The sequence below is a fragment of the Scomber japonicus genome, chromosome 6, assembly GCF_027409825.1.
Source record: "Scomber japonicus isolate fScoJap1 chromosome 6, fScoJap1.pri, whole genome shotgun sequence".
Taxonomy (NCBI): Eukaryota; Metazoa; Chordata; class Actinopteri; order Scombriformes; family Scombridae; genus Scomber; species Scomber japonicus.
The window spans coordinates 21,782,323-21,810,046 of record NC_070583.1 but is presented as its reverse complement, the minus strand read 5'-3'; the positions used below and the strand labels follow the sequence as shown (position 1 = coordinate 21,810,046).

At 38.1% G+C, this 27,724-nt stretch overlaps 1 protein-coding gene across 1 annotated transcript; it reads left to right on the top strand.

The window, feature by feature from the left end:
* The first annotated feature begins 1,768 nt into the window (after positions 1-1,768).
* wdr95 (WD40 repeat domain 95) lies at positions 1,769-27,715 on the top strand. The gene is made up of 30 exons (XM_053320186.1): positions 1,769-1,836; positions 2,308-2,351; positions 2,436-2,566; positions 4,270-4,323; positions 4,664-4,729; positions 5,156-5,386; positions 6,133-6,218; positions 6,336-6,428; positions 6,514-6,559; positions 6,666-6,712; positions 7,659-7,776; positions 7,982-8,051; positions 8,503-8,743; positions 8,822-8,927; positions 9,044-9,195; positions 9,445-9,547; positions 9,685-9,791; positions 9,867-9,946; positions 10,051-10,105; positions 10,192-10,237; positions 10,621-10,680; positions 15,477-15,639; positions 15,751-15,846; positions 15,949-16,007; positions 16,721-16,856; positions 16,966-17,005; positions 17,353-17,441; positions 18,430-18,614; positions 26,354-26,419; positions 27,596-27,715. The coding sequence occupies exons 1-30, from the start codon at positions 1,769-1,771 to the stop codon at positions 27,713-27,715; spliced, it is 2,958 nt and encodes a 985-aa protein (XP_053176161.1).
* Positions 27,716-27,724: the final 9 nt, after the last annotated feature.

The window sequence follows — 27,724 nt, the reverse complement described above, 5'->3', positions numbered from 1 at the left end:
CTTGTGATGAAGTTAGGTATGCAAAACAGTTGTTTATGTGTAACAGTCTAATATAGGCCCCCGATGTCAACATCATTTATAGACTCTTATTCACAGGATTTTTGTTGGAAGCCGCCTGTAAATCTGAATGAGTTTGCACAGGAACATCCTCGGGTCAGAGGAGAAACAACCCACATCCAAGTCAGGTATTTAGGCTGTGCTAGCCTCAGCTAAAGATTTTACATTTAACACTGAATGCCATGTCTGACCTCTCACAGTGTATTGTAACCTTTAAATCAAGCTTTTTGCTTCAAGTCTTTAATGATGTGGAGGCTGCTTAGGGATGCCTTCCGAAGCTCTGAGTATGCCAGGTTCCCTTGGTAATGTCCCCCATCTCAGGGGGAGATCTGTAGGCCTTGGCAGCACAATACCATATTATATGAAAGCCCAGAGCAGCTAAACAATCAAGCAGTCAGTCATGTCCAAATTAAACCATCATTAGACTTGTGATATTTCTCTCTATGACTTCTTTTCATTTTGGTTTTGAACTTGTTTGACAGGATATGGTAACATTTATAAAGCAGAACAAATAGCTGCACCTCTGCACAGCAAGCGTCAGGCAGTGTTCTCTACTGACACAGAGATGAGGGACAATTACCGCCAGCCAGTGCAAAGGACCTGAACTGCAGGAGAATTACTCCCACCATAACTGCAACAGAGATTATAGTGTGGCCTGCTGTGGTATAGGTACAGTAAACTGAAAACACTGACAACGTATGAAAACAATGTCAAACAACATGAGCCATTAAGCCTCACACTTTATGTGTTACAGTACCAACTGCTGTGCAAAGACACATCCACACTCAGCAGAAAGGATTAGATTTGACAACCTACGACAGGTTTTGTGGAAAGAGAGTTGATGTAACATCTGTAATAAAGACTGCTCACTGGTTTTGACAGTCAAGTAACTAATAATATATATATCTGTCTCTGACTTTCCAGAAAAGGAGACTGTAAAAACAGTTTTGAGTAAATATGCTCACCAATTCATGGGGAGAAAGTGAGTACATTTCCAGCTGTGGTGGGACCTTGCTTATGTGTATCTGTCTTACACATTTCATTTGCTATTTTTTTCACTTTAAATCTGTTGAGATAATTAAACATCTCCGCCTGATGAAAATTGTCTGCCTTCATGTTTCATTGCCCCCATATTCTGCTATCTGACATTATGCAGTCTGCCCGCAGCTTGATAACAACAAGAAAGAGAATAAAAGCAATAATTTAATGGATTCTATTGGCACAGAAAATCACCAGCATAACAGCTTTTTGTTTGGTTTTAATCATTCCTCTGTTTTGAGTTATGAAATGTTTGGAAGGAATATAGATAATCTTTACTCATAATTATCTTTATTCATTCCCTCAGTAGTGGCAATTAAAGAAAAACAACATGAAAGCTGGCTGCAAATTGCTACAATATTAAACTGATTAAATTGCAATCTAACGGCACAATATATACTACTAGTTTGAAGATATAATAAGATTATTAAGCTGTTTTTGTCCTTGGAAGTGCAGTGTCTTGTTCTTACTTTTGCAGTCTCAGTTGTCACTCTGTGTTTCTTAGTTACCACGGCCACCTGCCCTGCTCAGGTGTAATATTAGAGTGAGTGTCAGGCAGACTAATGTGAGTCTGTCTGATTAAGTTCTCTTTAAGGTGTTTCGGAGGAAATGTGCTGAACCCAACTCTGCTTTTTACAACACATCAACCTTTAAGAGACAGGAACTTACAAGGATGCCATTGGGGAAAAAGGTTCGCTCTTCCTCTGCTTCAGGAAGATTAGAAACCTTACATGTGTCCAGGTAATCTGCTGTTTTTTTGTTCGTCTTCCACTACAACAAATCACATTGTTGTTGTTAAATGCCATTCCAATTTAAATCACATTTTCACACAAGGAGTTTTAATCTCATGGGAAGGGATTTTAGGATGATTGGATAAGGTACTGCCTTGTTTATATGTCATTTATTCGTGTTCGTCCCGTTCAGAAAATGTTTACTGTTGTCATGGAGCTGGAGTTGCCATCTGTGGCAGCACTGAGCAGTTACCTTGTAATACAGGAGATAACCTGGGATTGAGTGTCACATTTCTAAGATTTAATAGATGAAGTTGGTTGCAGTGTTGGCTCCATCAAATCAAGTAAAGTTTATTGTCATAGATATATGCTTTTAATAATGGGTAAAACAATTACTTGCTGAAATTCACCCATAATAACAATAATGAGAAACATGCATGTACTTAAATCGGAATAACAGACACAGCTTAAATTCTCCCAGCATCCTTTCTGAATTGGGGAGTACAGGAGAAAGAACAAGAAAGAGTTCTGGGTCGTGTTGTCCAGGTGAGAAAGTCTCAGATTACTCCTCATCATCAAGACGAGCGGGTGTCAGTGAGGAAAGAAAAGAGCAGCCTGAATGGTTGGTGCGGGAGCTGCTGAAACAGAACAAACGAAGACACTCTGTCACACTTGGAGACAAGGTTCAAATCATGAGACAACACCACCACCAGTCTACTGATCCAATTCAGAGCCTCAAGGTACATTTTTCAAAAACATTTCTGTGAATGTGAGCTAAGAGAAGTCAATATGAGCCATTTAAATGTCAACCCATCCACTCAAAAAGTCTAGATCATTTAGTGTCATCATAGATTTTTCACCTTTCCCCAATGATTGATTGATTGATTGATTGATTTTTTTTATTAACGTGTCATGCACCAGAAGAGCCCAGCCCAGATGGGCTTACAAGACACCAAAACAAACAAAAAAAGAACAAATAATAACAAATGAAAACCAGATAACAGACATTAGAGCAATTAAACATATAAACCATCCTGACACTTTTTCCAGGCTTCAGATTTAGCAAACTTAAAGTAAAACAGCCAGCCCATTCTATCATCATCAGAGCACCAGAACATTTCTGGGTTTTTAACAGACATTTCAGGAAATATTGGAGTTCTCAATTTATCATACAAGGGACAATATAAAAGAAAATGTGATTCATTTTCAACTTCATTGAGTTCACATAAATGACATAACCTTTCATCTTCACGAATGTTTTTAAATCTACTGACTTCAAGATTCAACTAATGAGTGATTTTTCTCAAATTACAAGGTTTAGCCTGAAGGTGTCACTGTTGCATTACCATACTTGCCAGTTTACATGCACTCTCAAAAGTACTTAAACTCAACTCCAGCAGAAGCATGTCTCACCAGCAGAATGAATGTGAGGTAATGCCAAAAATGCCATTTTAAATTAAGTTGATGATCAATTTACCTGTAGCCTCGGGCAGAACAATCTATCCAGGTCCCTGAGATGCTATGTTTCAGGCCAAAGTAAAACAAACACAGTTGCTGAGCCAACTACTTAAAAGGACCCCAGTAGATTCGAATTCAAGCTTTCAAGCTGGCAGGAATGATAGAATGACATAGACGGTTGATACAAATGCACTGGCTGAAATTTGTGGGTTTTGTTTGCAGATGTCAGTCTCACGCTCCTGCTTAATGTAATGAGCAATGTGCCATAACAGATTAGGCAGAGCGGACTTAAGAGTTCAAAGTTATGCAGCTCTAATAAAGGGATTTGGAAAGCAGTCTAGGTTATATGAACACTTTCAGCACTTCCTTCACTCTGACTGATTAAACAATTATCTCCTCAATTCAGGAGATACCGTTGGGAACCCACGACTCTAGTTACATCCTTGAGGAATTAGGCTGTTTATCCCTGTTATTTATTAATGATAGATCAAAGAGTGTCATGGATCAAGGACCCGTTGCTAGGAAACCATGGCAAAGTGAAGAGATGCCATTGACACAGAGAGCATGGACTGTCATGTGGCCTTGTGCAAGCATCTCAGAGACATGTCATACTGTGGCTGGTGGCTGCTTGTATATATAGTGGCCATGACAGGCAGTCATTAATAGTCAGAGATGGAGGCCTAATCATGTGTGTTGATAATTATATATAACATCTCCTCTCCATCTCGATTAACATCTTCTCTCTAACCTTGATTTTTAGCATTCAGACTTTTTGAACTGTCTGGTGAGTGGATTTGAGTGGATGGAGCATTGTTGCCATCACTTTAATACTTGACTTTAATGATTTATTTTAGCATGGTTTTCAAGCTTATCTTTCTCCAGTTGTTGTTTTATAATATTCATAATCAACCTGCATTAAAGTAATTGGCTCATATTAGCTTGTACCATCATGTAATGACACATTTTTTTCCCTCTCTGTAATAAGATTGATGAGAAGATATCACTTGATAACCTCCAGAAACTGAAACTAGCATTTGAGGTACTGTTTGAACATTAAATAAAACCGACAGACAGTCTGGTGTTTAATTTTGGGAAGATTTGACTGTGTTTTTCTTTATGAAGGAATTTGAAACAGGTTGCTTGAGAACCATTGATGCGAAGAATTTTGGACGAATAGTGAAGAAGTGTTTGGGTTTTCCTCAAACAGTAAGACCATGTGACTTTTCTCTTTCTCAGCTTCTCTCATCTCTCTCTGTGGCTGAAACATTTGCAATTAAGGACACGACTTTGCAATTACATGATTAATTATGCAATTCTTTGACACTAACTATCATCTTTGTGTCATTGTTCTTTATTCTTTTGTTCTTTGAATTTCACAGAGCAATGCACAAATTCAAGGGTTATTTAAGAAGATTGATTATTCAGGCCAGGGAAGAATTTCATGGGTGAGCTGAAATTCATATTTGTTTCTAATGGAGCCTCCAGTCATTTTATTCAGTGCAAGTGAAATTGCTATAGTTACAACATTTTTCCATGCATGGTAACACCAGGAATCTCTAATAAAAAGTTAGGCCACCATGAAATGGGACACAGTGATTTGGGTTAAATCAGCTTTTCTAGTGCCAACTTGACTGTACACTTACACATTTATCTTGTGCTGAGTCCCAGGTGATGCTTCCTTAAATTATTGCCTTGACTGTGATGCTTGACTTTTAAAATAATCTCAGGGTTTTTTCTGCTTGAATAGATTATACAAATGAAAAAGTATTTATTGTATTGCAGAATTGTAATGAAGAGATTAGAATTTCTATATTTCTGTATTTCTGGTGTTCCACTGGAGTGTGATTTTATTTAACACTAATGTGATACAGGGTGAGTTCTGCACACACATGTTGCAGGAGTACAAAGAAAAGGAGGAAACAGCAAGACGCAGTAAACAAGTGGCTTTCACTCTGCCAGCCACCGTGAAGGCATTGTGTCATAGCATTCCCATCATCAACATCCACTCCACCCATGATGGCACCATCATAACTGTGCGAGAAGATGGAGCTGTTTGCTACTGGAGTCCTGAGCTTAAACTCCAGAGGACCAAACACATGTTTGTATGTTTGAACTTTTGTCCAATTACCTTAAATTCAACATTTTTTCTTTTTGTTAAACTTATTTGTAGAAATATTGGTACAAGCAGGAGTGCACTTTCCATTTGTTGAACACTATTTTCAAGGGCAGATTAATACAGATTTGGTGTCCTTGTATGAGTATGTGGGGTTAACTCAAAATAGAGAGCGCCTGTGTTCATGGTAACAAAAGATCCTGCCACTCAGATGTAATGTATTTTTAATGGTCTTTGAACAAAAATTGAGGTCTATGACATTGAGGAGTAAGCTGTATTAGGCTTTGACTACACAAGAAACACGTGTAGGATTCATTCATTGCTGGTTTGAATTTTTTTGGTGATATTTATTGATAACAAAGTGAGTGTCACCAGACTTAACCTCTTATATTGTCCATATGCACTGTAAGATGTTCAATTTATTTGTCACTCCTCTGCATGTATAGTAGGAGCAAAATATCATGAACACCTTATGTAAACATTAAATAAGATATGACATCATTAAGCAAGATAGAACCTCAGACAATTTGTTAAAACATCACAAATGGACACAAATAAAGTATTTGTTGCACATATATTGTCATGGATTTTGGACACACTTTCCTATTCACATGAAGGAAAACGTGTGTCCAAACTTTTGACTGGTGCTGTAAATGTGATCATGGTCTTGTTTTCACCTCCTGCAGTTATACATAAAACTGTGAGAAACCTAACAAATTTGCTCATTAATTACAGAACGAAGGACCTGCAAACAGGAAGTCAAAGTGGGCAAGTGATTTTACTCTGATGACAGAGCACAACAAGCTGATGATTGGAACAGGGTAATATGAAAAAAGGTGTAATGAAATAACAAAAGACTAGATTATTAAAGGAGCTCTGATTCCTCTTGTCACCAGTCTCTAAGTTTGTTTATTGTGCCTGTCGTTGTTATCTTGCAGGGACAGAGAGATCCAACTTTATGAGCTTTCCACACTGGAGCCTTATTGCCAAATTAGTACACTAGACACAGTCCCTTTGACTGTAGACTACGGGTGAGCAACAACAACGGCTTTTTACAATCAAATGTCCCTCCAAAACTAAGTATCAAAGTGTGATGCTTTGTGTTTTTGCCCACAGCTGCACAGGCCTAGATAAATGTTGTATTCTGTATGGAGACACTGAGGTAAGTCTTTTTTTGTTGAAACCAGATCCAATTATCAGACAAAAATCAGTCATTATGTCCCACTTGATTAATGCTGTGAGAGGTTTTTTTTCTATTTGTGATGCAGGGAGGTGTGAATATCATTTTAGTGTCCTCTGTTGGAGATACCTTCAGGTAATCAGATTATTTTATCATCTACTGGACATATTCACTTTCATTCTAGTTCAGTCAATCCTCCTTTGTGCTGCATTGTGCTTTAGTTACATTTGAACAGGACTAAGACGATGCAAGGTATCATAGTTAACAGTATACACAATTTGTATAATATACAGCAGTTTGAGGAAGTTTTAGCATCTTTTCCAGCAAATCCACTACCAACCACTTTGTCAGTGATTAAATTCTAATTTTCTACAATTAGGTGACCAAAGACAACCCAGCAGAGTCTGAACGTGACATCAACCATTACCAACCAATCAGAATTGTGTGCTGTCTTGTTTCCCTCCTCGATCATGTTTTTGTCTAATCAAAAGGAATTAGATAGTGAAAAAGAAACTGCTATGAGTGAGCAACATTTACTGCATGTTTGGTGATTTCTCATTGAAATAACACTTGTGTTCTTGAGTAAAAGGTTTGGGAGCCTCTACAGAGTATATAAGCATGATCAGTGGCAGTCTTTGCAGCAAGATTTTACAATTAGTAAAATCATACTCAGAATCAGAATGATTATTAGTAATAAGAATCATAGTTTGCTTGATTTGCCAAATAAGTAAAAGCAAATCTTGCATGCAAACAATAATAGAACTATTTCATGACTATTATATATTGTTATAATGCAATATAACAATGTAATTTTCTTTTTTTCAGTTGTACTGTATGTGACCTGGATTCATGGCATGTTTATTTTGTTCAGGTTATACTGGAACATAGTGCATGGACTGTGAACTCTTGGAAAAAATATCCACATTGAGAGTCACATTAGCACTTCAAAGATATGGATGCATTATTGCTTCCTATAGGGTCCCCGCCTTTCAAAGAAATTATATGCAGCATATGGATGTGATGATCTGTCTTAGAAAATGTAAGCAGGCCTGACTGTGCATTTCAACTTTTATTTTTATAGATTATGGAATAAATTACCAAAGATTGAAAATATGCCCAACATAACAATTGACAATGCAGTGCTCTCTCCGAGTGTGACATTTGTGCGATGGAAGGTTCATCAGGACTGGGTGACACAGGTGACATTTTAACTTTCACCATGTCCATGCATTTCACTTCTGTTCATTGTTTGAAGAAATAGACTCAAGTTTAGCCAAGTGACAATTAATAACATCTTCCAAAGCAGTATAACAATAAATATTGTTCCATAGTGTGGCATTTTACTTGTATGACGAGCAGACCATTCTTAAACACTGAGCAACTAACTCTCCTCTCTGACATCAGGTAAAATATTTGCCAAGTTTCCAAGCTGTTATCTCGTCGACAAATGAAGAGGCTTCATCTCTTGTTATGGGTGATTTCTGTTAAGCTATTTTATTTGGCTGTTTTTTGTTTGGGTTTTTTTGGCTAATTTTCTGCACATGCCCAAAAATAGCAAACAATGCAAGGTTTTCATTATTGTCATATGGACTTTAATACATGCTTACCTCTCTATTATGCAGATTCTCCTCATTATTAAAAGACCAAAATAGAAAATTAGGCATACTGAAGTTGATGATAAAAAAAGTATTGACTTTTATGACTCTGTGTGAGCAGCAATTTAAATCTGGACTCAACATGAGGCAACCTTGTAGGATGACTCATCTGTCACAAATTCATCAATCAGTGCCAGTGTATGTGCATGATCGCCCATGTACATGGTCATTTATTCTGATAATGACTCACCCTTGCTCAAATAATGTTTTTATCGATGGTTGTGCACATGAACTTGTAATGAAATGTTTTTTTTCTTTTTCTTTTTTAAGGTTGTGTGCTGCCTTTAACGGATGCTGAGCAGCAATTGAGTGAGATCAGAGAAGCTTGTTATGAAAGTAAGACCAAGAAGGACCAACTGAGCTGGACTCCACAGCTCAGGGCTTCATGTGACCAGACAGTCTTCACCATCTGCAAAGGTGTGAAGACCTTTGATCTTTGTCAGAAGCACAGCCTGCTGGTTACTGGAGGCATGGACAGACTCATACGCATGTGGAACCCACATTTTTCTGGGTGAGGGACCCTGTTTTATTTGGATCTCTTGCTAATAACTTTAAAAAAACAAATACATGTTTCTATTTTTCTTTTCAGGAAACCAACTGGGATTTTGAAAGGCCATTCTGCTCCTGTCATGTACCTCTGCATCTCCTCAGAAGACAGTCAAATCTTCTCAGTCTCCATAGACTGCACTGTAAAAGTGGGTCATGACTTTTTATATTTCACTTGTGATATTGTTTCTCCAAAATGAACACAATATGCATATGACTGTAGATGCATTACCTACTGAGGACATTTCAACGGCTCTCATTTCAGATCTGGGATATTCAAGATCAGTGTTGCCTGTTTACAGCAGATCCAAAAGCCACTGGGATTCATGGTGACATATCTGCATGCCTATATTCCCCTGCTATGAAATCCCTTTACACAGCAGCAGACTGTATGGCTGTGCTGTCTCTGAAGATAAGGTTGGTTGTCGTGCCTTTATGTTTAACACATCATAGACTCCAAAGGCCTAAAGATATTCTGAAAATGCCGTAATGAGCTAATTTTAGGATATTTCAGGCGTTGTACTATGATTTAGAAGATTTATTGTTAGGGGACCGAATATCCCAGATTTACCCAAATTATACAGATTCAAAGTTTTTCCTCTCTCCGGAGATGAATGCAATGACTTAATATTCAACTCACTGTTTATTATCTTGTCCCTCTGTAAGGCCGCAGCTTCACAGCCGTCTGAATGTCTCACATAATGAGCCTGTAATGTGCTGCGGCTACAGTGAGGAGTTTCGTCAAGTTGTCAGCTGTACTGAGGGATCTGTGAGTAAATTAGTACTTTACAACATCACAGCTTCACATTTCCAATGAAAAATGAATTCAGTCTGTGGAACATGGCCATTTTGTATAATCAGATGTATATGAACTGTAAAAATCACTGAAAATGTTCTTGGCTTTAGGTGGTGAAAGTTTGGGATTTTGACACTGGACGTCAGGTTTTTGAGTTTGGTGGCACACATGACCTGTCTGCCATCACATGCATAACTTTTGACCCCAAAGGGAGGAGGTACAGTTCAAGACTCACCTTGTCATGAAATATGTTTACCTATTACCACAGCACAGAATTTTCTTCTATTTAAAGACTCATCACAGGGGGAAGAGACGGTTGTCTAAAAATCTGGAACTTTAACAATGGGCAGTGCCTAAAAACCCTAAAGAAGGGTACGAACTGTAAATGTTCATTACTTCCTCAAAACAAAATGTTAGAAGAAAAGATTTTCATCTCCAATAATTATGAAACTATGTTTTTCATCTTGCCTGTGTAGATGGTGAATGTCACGAGGTGTGCGACTGCTACTTTCTGAAAGTTCACAGGAATTCGTAAGTAATGATTTGGTATTTGGCAAGTGTTCCAGGCTCTGTATAAATATTAATCCATGTTGAGCTTGTGCAATTTATGTTTGAAGCTATGTGATGTCTGTCGGCTGGGACCGGAAGATTGACATTTACTCAGTGAGTACAAAAGAAAAGAAAAAAAGATATATCTTCTATCTTCTTTGTCAGTTGTATTCCAGGAATCCCAGTCCAATTATTTCTCCAATTCCTCAATCCCTTCAACATATCGCATCCCATTTGCATTTGTTTACATTGTCATTACCAGCTGAACTCCATTCTAAAACAGCAAAAGAATACTGATAGTTTGTGCTACGTACTGTATAAGCTAATTTGAATTTCATTATAAAACCAGACAATAGCAAAAGAACTCATTGTCACTGTCTTCTTTATAAGGATGTTCTACAACCTGCTATTTTTGTGATCCAAACTTAACAAAATGTATTAAGTTTTGAGATGTAAAATGTCTCCTGTTTGCTGACTGTACTGCTGTATTTTGTCAGGACATACCTGAGGACCCTCACCATATCCAGAGGCCACAGCCTTCATGGCAGGATGATCAGGTGATTAATGAACAGAAAACTCTTTTGACAAGAACCAGGCTGTTCAGGCAGCCTAAAGTAATAAGTAGTTTGATTGGCTGCGACTGAGAGTTTGTATCTCCACAGTCACATTTATTTCTGGCAGTTTTTATTATTGTATTATTATATAATTTAGATTAAACTACATAGTAATGTATTAAGTAGTTTAAATTGGCTCCACATTGCTCACATACACCTGTAATATGCTGTTTTAAACTTATTGCATATTAATCTAGTAATATAATATATACACACAACAATATAAGACTCTATTAATGAGCCATTCTGCATAATGAGGATGTTTCATACTGATACTGACATTTTGCAGATAATACTTGTGTGCTTTTACTTGAGTACATTTTCGAATGTTGGACCTTGTAATGGACTATTTTTGTAGTGTGGTGTTGCCACTTTGACTAAAGAAAAGGATGTGAATACTTTCACCACTGGTATTTTTAGATAAAGTCACATTTCAAATGCATTATGACCTGCATTTGGTCATGTGGATTTGCATTTACTTCATGTTTGTCTGTGTATGCAGAATGCTTTTTTAACCCTGTGCATTGCTTTCCTAGCCGTCTCAACATTTTACATTATGTACGGGCACTCGGTCATTTCTGCTCATGCTCTGACTCAGTCACTGTTGCACCTGCAGGGCTGTGAAGATAAAGCTTTCCTGCTGGTTCTGTGTTCATATTACACAGACACATAGAGGACATTGTAGCCTTTGGTCCTAAGAATCGTTTTTTTGCTGACTGGCAGGAAAGCTCAGAGAGAGATGGATAACAAAGCCTCCTGATCTCTGCCCTACTGTGCAGTATCGCCTGCAGAAACGTTTTTAACTTGAGCAGCAGGTTACCCCAACCCCGTCTGTCTCCCATTTTCATTCTTCTCCTTTGTTCTATTTCTCTCATTTTTGAGATTTTCAGCTATATTTTTGGAAAAGTTTTCAGTTTCTTCTTTGCTGTCTGCTTATACATATATATATAAGTACTAATGCATGTATCTCATGAATATATTATAATTGTTACTCATATTTAGTACAATTTACTGTTAATAATTGTTGTCATCACATCACATAGTATTCCTTAGAGTCAAAGTCCAAGTGCAGCCATGTTTTCATAGGTTAGTATACTGTAGTTTATGATTGCTCCAGAGTCTGAAAACACAGGGTTTCACAACTGACTTAATTCATATGTGTACCAAATTTACCTTTGCACCCCCACCACAATGTCTCATTGGGTTATTTCAGTTTTTTTTGTACACATTTTTGTTTTGCATATGAAATGATATGAGTCAGACATTTGAGTCAGATCAAACGTTTAAACCTATTTCTGAAAAACAATCTGCGTTAGAAATGCAGATGATTCCACCTTCGGAATTGTTACTGTTTTGTTATTCAAGGCAAATAGATGCTCAAACCAGTGCTAGTCTTTGGGAATTTTCTTTTCTCACTATTGACCATTTAGTCTGATGTCTCACTGTGAATGAAACTAGTCAGTTTATATAATTACCCAACCTTTAGACCATGTATCCTACAGCTAAATTCATAGGGTCACAGCACGTAACATTTAGGACTTTGAAATTGCAAATATTAGTTTGGTCTCCCAGCTTTCCCCATTTACTGCAAAAAGAGGCTATCAGGCAACATGTAACATTTTTAGCCAAGCTTGTGGAGTGGCTCCAAGGATGGGAATATCAGTCTGTGAGAAGTTGTAGCATTTTGGTATAGACTGAACTATCCCAGTAATCTTAACAACTATTGGATGGATTCTCATGGAAATCTGTACAGACATTTATGATACCCAGAGGAAGAAGTTTAGATGTGAGATTTATGTTCAAATATACACATCTGCCTCAATTGTATTTTGTATTTAGTGCAAATTTGCAAATGTTATTACATTTACCAGCTAAGCCTTGACATTTAGCTCAAAGCAAAGCTGTTTCTAAGAACTGTAGTGCATGGCTAGAGTGGAAGTACACTCTTAGTCTTGTTTAAACAGCTACAACACCATCCTAATTAAAAACTACATTCTGTACTTCTGATCCACATAAAGCTTTAAAACAGGACTGTAAACTTTATTAGATCACTGCAGAAAGACAAAGTATACTGTAACACACCCTGCAGTGTAATAAAATTTCAAATCATTTGATATAAATCAAAACCAGCATAAACTTCACTTCATTATCAGTTAAAATCTGCTGTGTTTCATTCAGTTTTTTTTCTCAACATGAAACAGCTCTCACAATCCCCAATAAAATCATTCTTTTTATCTAATTTTACCTCTATAATTTGGTCATCTTACCGCAGGGCACTGTCCTCTCTACATGTGCTCTAGGAGAGAAAATTGATTCTCACTAACGTTGTATGATCCACTGGAGGATGTGACGCTCAGTCCCCTCTCATGTCTTTCATAATGGCTGGTGGTTACACTCACCCCAATGAGGCCCATTAACAGAGTTGAAAGATTGGATGACAGTGGCCAGTAAGAAAAGTGACCCCCCTTGATCATCTATAGGGCCCTCTCTTGAAATTGTTTTCATTAATGGCCTGCAGGCGGAAGGTGTGTGTGTGTGTGTGTGTGTGTGTGGGTGTGTGTGTGTGTGGGTGTGTGTGTATATATATACATACATATATATATACACACACACACAATGAATGTATGTTTCTGCAGATGGTCAGTGATCATAAAAATTTTAAATGACATGGCCCAGTTCAGCTTCTTTTTCACTTCAGTTTGGGCATGATAGCACTCACTAATCTCTGTCAAAGTGAAAAATACCATCTGCTTTTCCTGATTTGGTTCGTATACGTGTACAGTTTTTTTCCAATGAAACATTCTTGTAAAGTTCAGGGAGAAATAAACACATGAAGTTAAGATGACTCATTGTGTATCACTGTGAAGTACAGTGGCAGTAGTAATGTCTGGCTTGTTTGCTTGCTCAGGGGTTTGACATCAAGTTAGTTTCTGCTCCAAAATGCGTGACACACTTGGCTAAAATACTGTAAGCGAAATCTGGTCTTTTGTCATTGATATTCATACATTGGTTGAAACAAGATTTGAAACATTTTAGTTTTTATTCAGGATTCCTCTCAGATGTTTAATGACACTCCCTAGCTCTTTCTTTCCTTCATGTATTTGGTTAACAGCTCTGTGACCTTTAAGTTTCTCATTTATTCTGTGAGGTTTGGAAACTCATTAAACATGTCTAAACTGATAAAGATTTTTAAAAAAGTTTGACATTCTGGGAAATAGTTTTATTCTTATTATTGCTCCAGAAGGCTGTGCCATTAGTGTATGAGTGAGCATTAGAGACTCTCCCTGATGAGCAGGTCGGCACCTTGCATGGCTGCCTCTCCCATCATTGTATGAGTGTGTGAGTGTGTGAATGTTAGCATGTAGTGTAAAGAGAACTTTGAGTAGTTGGAAGACTAGAAAAGCACCATAAAACTGAAAGTTAAATGAGAAGATTAAGACCACTGTCCACCAATATGAACTTATACAGCCAGCAGCCACTTAGCTTAGCTTAGCATACAAATGTGGCAGGCAGGGTAGCTAGCCTGACTACCAAGGTAACCATCATTTGTATTATGTTTTTGGTTTTTTCACTGACTGAACAAATGAGATATGATGTGTTCATTACTGTGCTGGTAGGCTGTTTTGTTCCCTTTGAACAAGGCCAGGCTAGATGCTCCTCTTATTTTTGCTGAGCTGCTGGCTGTAGTTTCATGTTTATTATTCAGACAGGAGAGTGATATTCTCATTGAACTCTTGGTAAGAAAGCAAATAAGCCTATTTCTCAGAATGCTCCAACAGACTAATGGCCTGTACCATTAGCAATACCACATCAGGCTTTATCTGTTTGAAAATATTATTTGGTTTCGAAAGAAGAGAAGACAAAAACTGTTCCCTATCTTCCCCAGTGTAAGAGATAAAAAGTGAAGCTTTAATAACTTTCTATAGTTGGTTAAACACATGCTGAAGTGATGGAACAGGAGATAATATATCTTTTCATGCTCAAATACTGACAGGAATCCTTCAAATTAACAATTAATTATCACTCATGACACAATGCAAATAAAATCATGCTTGCCTATTGCACTGCAAATAAATGTACACCCTGCCTGATATTATTTTCTTTACCTCTCAGTTGTTAAAAGATACGGAAGCGTATTGCTGCCACACCAGAAAAAAAACTGATCAGTATCATGTTATAACGTGATAGTTATAATGTAAAACTTTTCATGTTATTACGTGATAGTTTCTTGTTATAACATAAAATTTTTCACATTATAACATGATAGTTTCTTGTTATAACATAAAACTTTTCACATAATAATGTTATAATTTATATTGTTATAACATGAAACGTTTCACGTTATAATGTGATAAATTGGTCTCAGGCAGAGGTGGACCCTGGTTAACCAGGTTGTGAAATGGCACTTGGCCTTTTGCAGTGAACTGGCATCACCATGGCCCAAAACACAGATACCCCACTGTTGAGATTTCTACAAAATCGCACAATATCATCCACCGCATTCAATGACAACCAAGCATGAAGATGAACTTGATCAAATCCTGTAAATGAACCATATTCCCCAATTAATCCGTTCTCCACACAGCGTTTCCTCATTCCCAGAACGTGAAACATTTATGTTATCATGCTATAACATGAAAAGTTTTATGTTATAACAAGAAACTGATCTGTATTTTTTTTCCTGGTGTGGCAGCAATACGCTGCCGTAAAAAAACACTCACACTTTCCCTTTTCCTCAGAAAAATGGCCATAAGGAAGACATCCTTTGTGTGACACATTGTCCCCCATCTCTTGTGGCCACCAGCAGCTATAATGGAGAGATTATAGTGTGGAATGTGATTTCTGGACGTATACAGACACGGTTTGTCAGCCCTGTGCCAGCTGAACACCAAAATGTTGAAGGTGATTTCGGCGCTTCAAAGTGAACGATGAACATAATCGATCAAATTTCCTTTGATCGTAAAATCTGCTATGATCACAACATTTCATGTCTCGTATTTTTCTCTTACGCAGGCCTAGATATTAGTGTTCCGAGCATGATTTTCCTGAAGAACTCCAAGTTACAGCAATTTTCTTCAGCTACAGCTCTCCTGTCGTCTGGGGCCATGGGTCAGTGTTATGAACAAAATTAATTACTGAGCATGATTGAACTTTATAACCCATTACAATGTCTTGCAATACAGTACCAATTATGTGCTTTCTTGTTTAAAGGTTGTGTAAATATCTGGAAAGTGCTCAGTGGTGGAAAGTTTGTGAGGAGCTTCAAAGCTGTGAGAAAATTCACTCAACTAAATTCTTCTGTTTCACCTTTAGAGATCAAGGGATACAACTCTTTTTTTTTAACTTTTCTTTCTATTCTCTCTACTTCCAAAGTTGCTGATCAATTCATACTGCACTGTTTCTTTGCTTTGCTCTAGTTTTTAAACAACTAGCAGGTACAGTACCTTCCTTGCAGCTACACAATGCAAAATAGAGCACTTTAATATTTGGGTGAGCATGGGAGCACCTGAGGCAGCTGTGTGTCCTGAAAGCTGAAATAAAACATGTATGAAATTCTCCAACTGAAACAGAAACTGCTTACATTTCCAAAAAAAAAAACCTTAAAAACATCTATTTTCAGTTACCTAGCAACATTGGCTCTTACGAATTTTCAGGGGCTGTTTTTTTCATGCACTTAAATTTTTCAGCGATTAGTTTCTACACTTTGTTGCCGGGCACATTTTGTATTTTTTATATCATATTATTTGAAGAGGGTTATTATCTTTGGGAATGTATTATCTATCTGCAAGGAAGGTAATATTTGGTTACCACAAGCAGAGATAATTGTTAGGTGTTAATAATTGATTCTGTCTCTCTATTCAGCTAGTTTGAATGGAGTGAAGAGAGACATTGTAAAATAATGAATATAAAGATGTGATGCGTTGCTGTAATGGTTTGAAAGTAGCCTACTCATGTGAATTTCTTTTTCATTTGTGTTTTGCAGTCGAAATTCCAACAAAAGATTACAAAACTGGCTAAAACAGACAAGGACACGTTGTACGCTGCTGACAGAATTGGTTACATCTACATTTATGACATGGAGACATTTGATCTTAATGCTGAGAGAAAGCCACCAAGAGGTTAGCGTCACTTTTTTTTGCAACTAGCCATGAATAAATAGACGTGAATTCATAATCTAAAACAGTTTTTTTCTTTCTTTTTCCTTCTTTTTTTTCTACATTCATTCAGCTAAGAAATTCTGGCGTGCCCACACCAGCAGAGTTACTGGGTATGTGAAGTAAATGTGTGACTTTTTATAGTCAGTCTTTCTTGTAACTGCAGTTAAATGGCAATTAGACTTGATATTTCCTTAACTTTTGGCTTGCTGTTTATTTAAAACTCCCGGTGGGTACATCCTTAGTGGAGCTAATCATTCGCAGTCTACTGCTGCAACAGACAAAGTGTGGAAGGAACTATGTGTGGGAAGGTCTGAAACAGACGATCAGTGTAGGTGAGATGCTGGCTAGAGTGCATCTGCCATCACACACACCAGCACACTGGAAGATTTAGAGCGTTCTGCCAGAAATGCCTTCTCCAATTTCATCGCATCTCATTCATCTCTTTATTCTGGTCCAGCCTGCAGATTGTTGACAGTGATCTAGTGGTGCTTACCTCATCCATGGACTTCACAGTGCGCCTTTGGAGTGCACATGGAGAATTCATAGGTGGGTGTCATTATGCATCTGTCAATCCTCTCATTCTGGATATTATTAATGTTCATGCAAACAGCATAAATCTTGAGCATGGCACAGTGTTAGAGGTGAAAGTGCTGTTATGTACAGTATGTTCATTTAGTGTGACTATATACATGGACATTATGGGCACCTAGGGCAAAAATGAGCTACTGGACCCCCAACCTCCCACTCTCTGTGCATTGTGTATGTGCCGTGTCACCTTCAAGTACGAATCAAGTACAGAGCATACTGCAAACTACATGGCAGCTTAATTATGTTTTGCCGAGAGAGCCAGTGAACAACCAGCACTCCTACACCAAAGTATGATTCTAGTGCTGTGTCTCAATTACTTTTAGTTAATAGCACTTCAGGAAATTATCTATGTAAGCATAATATTACCAACAACAAAATCTAAAACAAAAAAACCTCTATTTTGATGCTTAAGATTAGGCAAAAGAATGACCTCTTCAGTTCACATTATCAGTCAAGACTTGACTCTTGCTCTCGCTAACTCTTTGCAGTGTTTTTCCGAGTCCTTCTAAGTAGCAAAAGGAAGAGTGTAATCACTCTTTGGGCCAACCACTTACTGAAAATTGCATACATAGCTTTTACAAGATAACGGTGCAGAGAGTGTAATTATTTTAATTTATGTAACGTCATACAGTGGGAAGATTTACAGAAAGCAGACAGAAAAAAATGACACATTTTACTTAGCAATTTTGCACATTATTTTGAAAAATTGTTGGCATTTCAAGAAACGTCATTAAATTGCTGATGTATGTAAACACCTTTTTCTCTGGTGTTGTTAAAAGTGTGCTGCACGGTAGGGAACTGCTGCAGATAATTCAAGTGGATTCAGACATTTTAACACTTTGAGAAGCCACAGTTTTGGCTTTGTCATATTCTTTCAGCACCATACTGTGCAATTTCCCAAACCATTAATAACCTGAATAAAATATACCATTAATAATTTCTACAGGGACATTTGGGCAATCTGAGAGGTGGAGTGTCCACATCTCCTCTTCCTGGATGCATCCTGCCATCCCCTATGAGGTTTTGATTGATCCTCTGAGTATGCCAGATCATGAAATCCTGAGAGTAAAAACACATCTCCCTGATGCCATCAATCCTGACAAGACAGAGGCTGACGTAGAGGAATTCAAGGTGACCTGCATTATTTCCCAATTGATTATCTGAGTAGTGCAAGGTATATTTCTCTGTCTCTTCCTCCCTCCAAATGCTGAAATGAACTGAACTTTGCCTGCTCCTCTTGTGGCATAATTACAGTCAGGGACACACCCTACGCTGACACTTCCTCCAACATCCATCAGTGACAGAGACATTGAGGAAGATTAAAGGCATGTTTCACCCACGTGAACACAGGACTGGGTGAGCTGTAACCATTACAACAGCAAAGACTACAGTAGATATGCAATCCAAGTCTTAACACCAGATTTAGTTAAAATGTGACTGAAAATATTTAGAGTGTTTGGGTTTTTTTTCCAGGCATATTGTCAAACCAGTAAGCTCCGAAAGACTGATACTGTGAAGCTACCAAGTAACAGTGTAAGACTTGATCTCTCCCATGCTGGTATTGATCGTTTCGTATGCAACACTAAGTAACTGGAGTCAAATGAACAAGATGAAACGGTATTGATTACATTTGGGAAACTGGGTCATTGCAGCATCTACTACCATAGAGACAGAATGATGAAAAATAAAATATAATGAAATAATATTGAAAATTATGGTTGAATATATTATATTAAACTGGGTTTTCAACAATAGACCATGTGAAGTGAAGCCAAAGATGAATGAAAGTATGGAACCATGTGAAAATGTGACAATAAACTGTTTCCATTAATTCAACAAAGCCTGCATAGGGGGTCCCTCGCTTGAAGTTCAGGCTGTTCAGGTCTTGGCATGAAGAGAAGTGAAAATGGGTTGGGAAATCATTAGCATTAGACCAAAGCAGAAATGATAACTGTGACATTTATGGATTCAAACAGTGAGGAAGCACTTTCATTTGTATCACTGAGACTTAAGTGCACAAATATGTGGAGGAATTTCCCACAAAAACACTAAATGACCATTAAAGCAACAGCAAAAAAGAGCAGTCAGATGTAATTATTTTTTACAGATATTGAAACTTGGCCCTTCATCTTGAAAGTGGCAATAATCAATATGTTTTATATATTCACACTACTAGTATGTGAAATGGGTCTCTGCAGTTCCCCTCAGCTTTAAGGAGCCTTACAGAAGATTTTAACTCATTGTTTTGGTTATTACTAGATGTGATGGAAACCAAAAACAGAGCTTGAATGTGAGTAAATATTTGACTAAGTTATGTAGTAGATACACACATCTGGAATAAAAAAGCTGGTGCTGAACCAAATAACTCTCTGTAATGGCAGAATAAAGTCTCTACTCTGACTCAGACCCAGACTCAGTCTAAGACAGTCAGCAGAAGGCTTGAAATGTTAAAATGTTAAATTATACCTGCATTTGAAGCTACAATGCGCAGACTTTTTTTCTGTCGTAGTAAATATTTTTCTGAAATTTAATGTTTGCTTCACAAGGTGATAATAATAACGTCTGTGTTGAGTTCCTGGTGCCCTTAAGTGGCCAAACCATCAGCTCTTGCAGGTTCACATAAGGAAAAACATTAATTTATTTATTGTTTTTCCTCTCTTTTAATTTGAAAAATTACTGTTGGGGATACAGATAACATTACTGATTCTATTAATATGATAACATTAGAAGAAAAAAAGAAATCTCATCATTCCAGTATTAATGATTCTAGTTTGCATAATACATGTATTTATCTAAAGATATGATGTCTTATGTTCTAATTAATGTATTATCCACAAACTCGTGAACAGGCACTGGCATAAATTGTATTATTAATAAAAACCAGTATACTTGCTTTCATTCTTATGTTTTACAAATAAATCATGTTAAAACCACTTAACACACGCCCCTGTTTTTTATGCTGTTAGCCTGAACGACATGCCCAAGTTGTGAGCAGCACAGATCCCACATAGTTTGAGACTCAGAGATGTGTCTGGTATCACTGGAAAGGAAACACTCCCAGGATTCTTGTAAAAGTGTCTGTGTGATTCTGTGACCTACTGACAAAGAGTGGCAGAGGTTACAATGATGGGGTTGTTTACTCGCCCATAGGTTTGCCTTTACAATGACATGTGTACAGACATTCAGGGACCTCTCAGCAGGATATAGACACAATGAGGCCACAGCCACAGGTCTTGGCTTCATGCAGTCCAAATTTGGAGTCAAAAGACCAAAAGATGAATTTTTCTGAATTATTTTTCAACAGGTATGTCCATGCGTTTTCCTCAGGTCCTTTTTGGAGACTCCAAATGGACACTTGGTTACCAAAGCTGTATAACCACAATCAAACACCTATAACTTCACATCCCCTTTGCCTACAATCAAAATCTTGGTCTCTAATGAAAGCTGACGCCATATTATTATTATTATTATTATTATTATTATTATTACATATAACCATATTTTTTTGTTTGGCCATATCTATCTATCTATCTATCTATCTATCTATCTATCTATCTATCTATCTATCTATCTATCTATCTATCTATCTATCCATCTATCTATCTATCTATCTATCTATCTATCTATCTATTTTGCTATAAGTCATATGTCAAGTCGAAGAAGAACCAACCGTGTACCAAAATGCCGTGTGCGTAATGATATATGATTCAACTCTTTTACGCACCGGGCGCACGCCGGTTACGCTTGGAGTTTGTTTATGGACAGCCAAACTTAATAGCTTAGTGTCATACACCGTTGGAAACCTCAGACTATTGGCTAAAAGGTTATCAACTTCATTTCACCGAATATTTCCATAGGCTGGAACAGCTGTCAATCAAAGCCATGTCGTCATTGTCATCGGTCACATGTCCTCATTGGCTTTGGAGACATGTACTGCCTAAACCTAAACACCGATTGGCTTGTGTGTGGTGTCGTCAGAAGCAGGAGAGGCTCACGGCAGAGACATTATAATAAGAGAGGGTTAGAAGGACTTTGCTCACGGTCGTAAACATCTAGTCACGTGTACTCTGAGATGGACGTGCAGGTCAGGAAATGACGTAAACGGACCGTATATGGTTTGTTATTTGTGTTATTACGTTACGTGTTGGACTAAATACATGGACATATTGAGGAAAGTATTCCGGTTTTATGGAAACGGATTTCATATTTCACAAGAATGGATACTTGGCGAGCTGCACAGAAAGTGCTGAGTCATAAGATGATCGTTGTGGATAAAGGGAAGACTTTGAAGGTATGTAGGCATTATAGCTTTTCTTACTTAGCTCAGGGGCTAGCCGAGCTAATCGCTAATACTATTACGGCTGTGAGCAACCATATAAGTCGTGAGTGGTCTTGAATGAATCAGGACAATCTAAGCTTCCCAACGATGTACGGCATGAATATATATGTTTAAGGGTTGGTGTTTAAAACATTCAGAAGACCGTGTGGCTACCTCCTAACATCCGTCCCGTCCCGTAGGCGGAACAGCGTGCGTTAAGTGGTTAAACATTGATGTAATACCCAATGCAATGTACTCTGCCTCCTTTATAACTGTCATGGATTTGATACTGGTGTTTTCCACATAAACACCACCTCTATGGGGTATAATAAAGAGGGAAAATTTAGAGCATGTGACACTGAAGAAGACAGGCTTTTCTAGCTGTGCATTTTAGATAAAGGATCCAACCATAATGAGGAAAGTGAGTCATACTGTATGAGTGTAGTCACAATCATGTTTGTGTAAGCAAAATAAACTCTGACAGAAAATACCAAAATAAGGTGTACCGCAGTATGTGCATACAATTGCATGTTGTGCACTCCATCTAGTTAATTGTCACTGTTGTATTTCTATTTTGTTGGGCCACTGTTCATAGAAATCATACCCACAGAGATCCTGAAAACCAGTCATTTATCATCCTATGTGCACACTCACCTGAACACTGCCCCTCCTCCTCTGATTGCTAAAGTACAAGGGCGTGCAATTCAATGTTAACAAACAATAACTACACAAGTAACCTGGAGGGGTTCATGCACGCCACATTTATTTTTTGATTATAGAAACTATTAGTACATGATGGCCCTACCCTGTAAGATAATTACCTGCGTTCATTCCAAGCAATAAGAGCTCTGAATTTTTCAAAAAAGCTCAGTGACTGTAAGCACCTTTTAAAGCAAAGGATACAACAGAGATTTTGAATCTGGAAGCTGGAATTATTCAGGATGGGAAACAACTCAATCAATCATAGCTTTCCACAGATATGTTTTTCTGTTATACCCAGTCTGGATGAAAACAGTCTGAAGTTAAAGGCGTTGTATATTTGAATGGTATTGTTGTAGTTTTAGGAAGATTAATAATATTTATGGACATCAGCCATCCTCCAAAAAACCATACACAAGGCTTTCATCAGACAAAACACATAGCTGCCTTCAGCGGCAGTGACTGTCGCCAGCAGTTATGAGCCAAAAGTTCTGACTGTGTCTCTATAAAATCAAGTAAGCATCACTGTCTACAAATATGCTCTTTTATTTATTGTCACTTGAGAATAAATCCAAAATGGCACTGTCTTGGTTTCCTTGTGTCTTGTGTCTAGCTCTGGGAGACACTTGTTCATGTAGACAAGTCTGGACCAGTCTTTCAAAGTACATCTAAATAAATGCTGCCTTCATGAGATGTTGGGAATATTGCTGCTACAGTTGAACATGAGACTAACTAATGTAACAGCTGAGAAAATAAACTTGTTGAGGTTGCTAAAATTAGACATATATTTTGTAATATTGAGGCCATGGCAACAACTAGGGGTGAAATCTATCTATATTTTTTCAATAAATTACTGTAAGTAAGGCATATTTTGACATATTCTTGTACACATAATAAAACAAGCACAAGAAACAGGCAGGGAGCAGGATTTTTGTTTTTTAAAAGGCAAAATCATGCCAGTGGTCATGGGTTAGATATTTCTCTAATTTCTACAGGATCATTAAGCTCTCAACTTAATGGTATATATAGTTCCTGCACAACTCTTGTAGCAGAAAAGGTACAGGTGTAAAAAACAATAACTTGCTCAAAAAATGAAAATGAAAATCTACATAATGATAACAAATGTAATGTATTTCATTAATACAGTGGCATGTGGTAATATACAGCTATTGCTATACAGCTATAAGTCAAATATTACCATACTTTAAGTCAACAGACAACAAAGTATTACATTTATGATATTATTTATGATATTATTTATCAATTATTGTAGCTAATTGGTACAAATTTGGCAGAGCTATGCTGAGAGTCTACATAGAGATGAATGATGAAAGGTGTAAAAGTTCAACAAGACTGTTTGGAAAGTGAGAAAAGTGTCTGAGGCAGATTAACATGTGTCTGTGTGTGAACCACTAGTGTGTAAGAATATTCTTAACGTGTTGACGAGGAAATTATTGTAAATCATACCCTCCTTGTTAGTCTGGCTTACTGACATGACTGACTGGGGCCATGAATTCTGATGGTCACCTCCCTCCATAGATCATGAGTTCTCTATTGTGTCAAGACTATCTCTCCTTCCTACATATTCCATATGTATGGGGACTGGCCCCCAAAGGAGAAGCTAACGTGCATTACTCTTGAGGACATATAACCTGTTGTGAACATGCACTGATTAGAGATCCATGGTTATGTAGGCACCATATATAGGTTACATTGGTCTCCTTGATCTTGAGAGCGTTTGAGTTGTGGATGTTTTAACATGTACATTTTAACATCAGCGTTGTCTGCTTACTTAGTGAGTAGGAGAGCTGGTGTATGGGCCCCTTTCTAGATCACTGTTTTCTTTCTTTCACAAGCTGGTGAAAGTGTAGCAGCTTGCAGCATTGGCTTTGCCGGTCTGCATGCATAGCCACTGTCTCCTTTGAAATCCGACCTCGTCGGAGGAAGTGGCGGGCATGCTTCCCAGCTGATTTCTACACCACCATGGCCAAGTGTGGCTTGTGTGTTTCAGCAGCAGTACCATTTGACACACACAGCCATAGTCCCTTGTGAAATTCGACCTAGTTGGAGGATGCAAACAAGCGTACATTAGCCGCGGGTTATTCCAGAGTTATTGTTTGCAGTTACTGCACCTACCCCCACTGACAAGGTCAGCCCCATTTTCAATGTGGGCATACTCTCAGTTCAGGGGGGTTCTGGCTGAAGATCTACATTCTCCTGGCAAAGAAGGCCATCAGGGAGGTGAAGCAGAATGATCAGCAGGCTGGGGTTTATTCACATGAGTACCTACTATAATTCCCAAAAAGATGGGAGACTCAGATTGATTTCGGATTTGAGAGGGCTCATCAAGTTTTTGAGACCCCTATGATACGTGTAGCCGAACATAGGGGTCTGTTAGTTCACAGCAAAACAAATGGCTTTCTGACCACAGGACTGAAACAACATCTGGTAAGCATCTGCAGACCCAACTCAAAAGATAAAACCTTCACACTCCCATAAAAGGTTGATACTGGGGTTTAGTGAAATCACCGGGACATCAAGGAAGACCCCACTTAGTGTCGTCCCAGAATAACAATCTAGTAGAATTTACAATGGCATTCACCATTGACTGAACTCTCACCTCACCCCCTTCTTTGTTGACGAATGGCAGAAGTCCCCTATAACTTTGAATTTCTTGACACCCCCTTTTTGACTGCCACTCTTGAGAATTGACTTGCATTTCAAACAGTGCCACGTTGAAGTGTTTTTTGATCATGATGTTACCAGAATAAAGTCTCAAGGAACAGACCTTTAACTATTACCAATGTCAAAAATTGACTCTCCAAATATGAATGAAATAAAGTAAAAATATATAACTGTATACTACAAGAAGTACATGAGTAAATGAGATACATATTGATACTGTCATGACTTTATTTGCTGGAAAAGAACTTAACAGCCTTGATTACATTCTTTTTCCGCGGCATAATTCAAAACTTAGTCACAAACTAGATTTTTGTAATCCGCAAATTTTTGTGCCTTCAAGCTGAAGCTCAACTCTCTTCTTTTTGATGCCCTTTTGCTCAAGTCAACCAAAGACATTTAATACTTCTGATCTTGATTTTTGATAAGTTTCACTCTGTTTGACGAACTTTGAGAGTTTGATGCTTGGCTAGAGAATTCATAACTTCAGAAATTTTACTGATTCAGAAATGTATTGACTTATTAATTGGTTAATCAAACAACCAATTAAATAAGTACAATCTTTATTTCCTCATAAAAGTGAGGTGGTGCCCCTGATAACGAGAGCTTATAACTTTTAATATCCATAATTGGTACATATGAGATGTTGACTATACCGAAGGTTTGACAGGCCATCCTCCAATGCAACTGCTCTGTCAGTGTTGCATTGCCATTGACTCTTTGTAAGGCTGGAGAGTCCTCTATGAGGGCAAAGGCATCAACTGCCAGTGGCACAGACCCTAGTTAGCACAGCATATCAGTTTTCTGGGATTGTAGGCTATCTATAAACTCTTCTGTACTTCCTGTCAGAGCTAGGGAACTGGTGAGAACAGACAGTACAGTGGCAACAGCATATGTCAGAAGGCAGGAGTGCCTGGGCTCCCTTCGCCTTTGCAGATTGGCTGAGATAATATGGGACTGAGCTCATCCAAAGTTCAAGTCCCTGAGGATAATGCAAGTTCCGGGTCAGGTGAACCTTGCAGTGGATCAGCTCCCCAGGGGAGGACCCCTCCTGGGAGAATGGAGGCTGCATCCAGAGGTTGCAAACGACATGTGGGACTGCTTTGGTACAGCTGTAGCTGACCTCCTCACCTCCAGGGAGACAGCTCACTGTCCCCTCTTGTTTGCATAGAGAGAAGTTCCTCCCCTGGGCATCATCCTCCTGCAGCCACTCCTACAGAGAGTCCAGTTGGAAGAGGTGAGTCTCATCCTGACACCCCCCAATTGGCCCCAGGTGATATGGTTCTCAGCAATTGCATCCCTCCTTCGAGGACTCCCTTGGGTGCTCCCTATTCAGTTGGACCTCTTGTTCCCGGCCCACAGGACTCTTTTTAAAGGTGTTTGTAGGGTTACTCCCTACCACAGAAAGACAGCCATGGGATTTGCAGGTGGCGCTGTCAGCCTTGCAGCATGAGCCATTTGATCCAGTGGAAACGGTTGGGCTGAAATGGCTTTCTCTTAAGTCAGTGTTCTTATTGGCATTTGTGTCAGTTCAAAAAATGGGTGGGCTTCATGCCCTTTTGATGCATGGGGGATGCTGCTGCTTCTGGCCAGCTGAAGCAGGGGTGAGCTCTGTTGAGCTGCACCCTTCCCACCCATCTCAGGATGATGAAGCAGGGTTGAGTGGGCAGTCTCTGTTGTGCCCTGAAGGGGCCTCAATGGTGTAACTTCATCAGACACAAGCCCACAGGACAACAAACCAGCTCTTTGAGAGACTTAAAGACTAATCCATGTCAGCTGCTGTACGGTCAGTCCCCGTAAATATGTAATAGGTTGTAGAAATAGGGGTTACAATGTAACCTTCTGTTATTAGATGCACCTGTATATGTCCTGCCAAGTGCCAACAAGTTAAAATGTCTGATATTTAAAAAAAAAATTAACATTCAAGGTGTCCTCTTGCTCTCAAAAATAAATAAATAACTACACAAATAAATAAATAACATAATTAATTACTGTGGCATATTCTGCTATTTTTATATATCATGTATTATATTTTATATATTATGATTATTATGATTATTATTATACATAAATTAAGTAGGCCTATCTTAAATTTAGCTTCAGATTTAAGAATATTGATCAATTTGCTAAATAAATAAACGAGATAGATAATCTGGAAAATTAATTTTCTTTTTTGGGAGGCTGGTTTAAAAAAAAGATTTGGGAATTTGGACTTTTTCTAAAATCCTAAAACCATCCTGTTATTTTCTCTGTTTTGAACTAACTCCAGAAGGCTGATTTCTATAATGATGCTTTTGTAATGCTGAATATTTTCTCCATTATTTTCTTCAAAAACATATGTAGTCATATGTAGTATTCAGAAGCAGTCTTATCAGTAACACATGAATACAGCAGTAGTGTTGTTGTCCATCAGGTCAGGCTGTCTGTCAGTGAGTCAGTGACCTCATCCCGCCAGCAGAGTGCGTCCCTGAGCCTTGTACAGAAAGTGGGGATGCCTCCTACTGGAGCTCAACACACTCCCCGTTCTCTATGAAACTGTGAA